General features: G+C 43.5%; 1 protein-coding gene across 6 annotated transcripts in view; it reads right to left on the reverse strand.

The window, feature by feature from the left end:
- Positions 1-360: 360 nt before the first annotated feature.
- The window catches only part of cbr4 (carbonyl reductase 4), an 8111-nt gene continuing 5404 nt past the window's right edge, over positions 361-3067 (reverse strand). For all 6 annotated transcript variants that reach the window (XM_031868367.1, XM_031868369.1, XM_031868371.1 and 3 more), the window contains 4 exons: positions 2660-2780; positions 2197-2333; positions 1233-1367; positions 361-1159 (listed from right to left, as the gene is read on the reverse strand). In XM_031868367.1, the coding sequence (XP_031724227.1) occupies positions 975-1159; positions 1233-1367; positions 2197-2333; positions 2660-2780 (578 nt within the window). In that variant the 3' untranslated portion in view covers positions 361-974. The remainder of the gene's footprint in view (positions 1160-1232; positions 1368-2196; positions 2334-2659; positions 2781-3067) is intronic.

The raw sequence follows: 3067 nt of genomic DNA on the forward strand, positions 1-3067 counted from the left end.
TGACCGTGGTGGAGTTCCTCTATAGACTAACGTGAAGTCACGTGACCACGGTGGAGTTCCTCTATAGACTAACGTTAGCTTCTTACTTTACACTTCAAACATAGAAGTGGAGTTCATTAGTGAAGATTATCTTGATTAACAAAACCTGGAAGAATCATAAATGTTTGTTTATTTTCTGCAATAATCAAAAAGTGAATGGAAGAATCTCATTGACTTTTTGTGGAGGGAATCAGAGATGCTAACTTCCTGTTGAACTACAAAACGAGGTCATCCCTGCTGCTCTTTATTACGCCTCAACAATCACTCATGACAGTAATTTTACGACTGTTTCTGCACCAAACACGAGTCATATAATCATTGTATCGTCACCCATAGTGGAGCAAAGTCACCTTTAATGTACAAGCTGTTCACTGTGGGCCAACATCCATCTCTCTCACACAATGCATATGTATGCCAACACAGAGGAGGAGAGTCAATAGAGAACCTTCTTCTCTTTATGAGCGTCAGTCAGTAAGAGAAACAGATCTCACTCAGACATACAGCAGCTAGTTATATCTCTATTCAAGATAAAAAAGATTTAACACATCCCAATATCATAGTATGTCCAATGCAGAATGCTTTTCTGACCCACAATCCTCTGCACAGCAGAAGACAGAGACAGATGCGACGGATATCTTAGCAAGAGGGTCAGAGGTCAATGCTCAACATTATGAAGTAGTACGTCCGAACTGTGTGCATAGTATATGCAACAGTACATACTTTGTGAGGGCAGTTTACCTCAGTGTACTTAAGATGGTGATGACTCTAAATCTGTGACCACAGAGCAACATTCAGCTTCAGCCATGAAGTCGTCTTCAGTGTAAATCTTCAGTCAGATGCTCCTCGGTCATCAGAGCTCTTTGTCTTAACCACTTCCTCTACAGTCTCAAGACCTGAGTGAGGCCTTTCACCTGCCTCACATCAGTCTTCTTTCCCTACATGGCCAGCTGCAGCCCTCCGTCCACCACCAGCACCTGTCCTGTAACGTAGGGGGACTCCAACAGGAAGAGAGCAGCCTGGGCCACCTCCTCCGGCTCACCCAACCTCCCCAGCGGGACGGAGCGCACCCCCACCGCATCCTCCTCCTTCAGCCCGGCGGTCATGTCGGTGCGGATGAAACCTGGAAGTGTGAGAGAGGGCAGATAAGAGGAAAGGAGAGGAGATAAGAGGAAAGATGAAGGACGAACTTGTACCTGGAGCCAGCAGGTTAACTCTGACGTTACGTGAAGCGACTTCTTTCGCCAGAGAGAGCGTGAAGCCCTGGAGGCCGGCTTTACTGGCGCTGTAGACACACTGGCCAGCGTTCCCTCTCAGGCCCACAACAGAGCCTGCAAACAGCAAACACACAACCGTTATGTGCTGTTTACAAGCTGTAAAAATCCCTCATAATAGTAATTTTCACCTTTCTGACGGTCCTTGAACACATCACATGTGACGAACGCTTCCCTCAGAAAAAGCAGCCAAAACAAGCTTAAAATTGTGATATTTTATCAAAAATATTTTATTCTAAAGGTCTCATTTTAAATCTCTCCTCTAATAAAGCGTTCACTTTAAACAGATTGTGTAAAAACATTAAATTGTGAGCTCCTCAGTGAAACTATGAAGTCATGATTGATTCATCCGAGACCAACAGTCATGTGACAACAAACCAGAGAAACTCTGACTGAACTTCAGGAAGTGAACAGAGAGAGGAGAGGAGAGTTGGACAGAGGAGGAGAGAGGCTGAAACATGTCAATAGTTTAATGTATAAAACACGTGGAGCCTCCCCCCCCAACATTATTAATACTTGTGGACACTGTGGAACAATGTTGTTTAATAGATTCCATTGTTGGACAATTTTTGTAAAAGAAATTATGAAAGAAATTCAACTTGTTTTTTATATTTTTTATGATTTATGTCATTCTGTGTTCTTCTGCACAAAAGACACTTAAGTGCTCTCTATTAAAATAATTTTCCTAAATTCCAGTCAGCCACTGGTTTTATTAATCTCAGCATAGTAAGAAAATAAATGTAGTAAAACATGCAAAAGCAGAAAGTAACAGTTTGGGTCTTTACTCCAAAACGTGGGTGACTCTAAAGAGAGCAGAGAAGAAGTACACTGCCATCTGGTGCCCACATGATGCTCGTCATGGAGGCTTCAGAGTTATCAGTAGTACCTATGTTAACGATGGCGGCTCCCTGAGTGCGCAGCATGCTGCGTAGCGCCGCCCTGCAGGTCAGCATGCTGCCCAGCAGGTTGGTGTGAAGCACGGCCAACATGTCCTCCGGTTTGGTCCTCAGCAGCAGAGCGTCCCTGAACACACACACACAGGTAATAAATGTCAGTCTGTGACATTATATATGTCCATTTAACAGTGCAACCGATGTAAAAAGTTAGTCTGGAGCCTTGTTTCACATGTAACCCGAGTAAAAGTCGTTTCTTATTCTGCCTGATGAATGTGTCCATTTTTAAAGCATTGTATTTATTCATTTCAGTGGGCCATCACAACAACAGCAGGCTTAATAATGTGTTATTTCTACTACAGAAGACACTTAATTGAGTTGAAAGCGTCACATTGGCAATAATGTCTCCCTCACAGCAGGAGGTGATCAGAGCAGTGAGGTGGAGCAGCTGCTCACCTGTTGATGCCGGCAGCGTTCACCAGATAAGAGACGTCTCCACACGTCTTCTGGATCGTCTCAAAGCTTTTCTTCACCTCCAGCTCGTTGGAGACGTCACAGCTGAGAGACACGTGGTCGACTGGAGAGAAGAAACAGAAGCTCTGTGAGAACGTTAACAAGACTGCTGTATATACATGACACGCACGCACGCACGCACACACACACGCACACACACACACACACACACACACAGAGAGATAGACATACATATATACATACATATACACATATGTATATATACATACATACATATACACACACACATATACACACACACAGAGAGAGAGATAGACATACATACATACATACATATACACATATGTATATACACACACACACACATATGTATATACACACACACACACA

The sequence above is a fragment of the Anarrhichthys ocellatus genome, unplaced genomic scaffold (genome assembly GCF_004355925.1).
Source record: "Anarrhichthys ocellatus isolate YVR2014 unplaced genomic scaffold, GSC_Weel_1.0 scaffold42, whole genome shotgun sequence".
In the NCBI taxonomy this organism is placed as follows: domain Eukaryota; kingdom Metazoa; phylum Chordata; class Actinopteri; order Perciformes; family Anarhichadidae; genus Anarrhichthys; species Anarrhichthys ocellatus.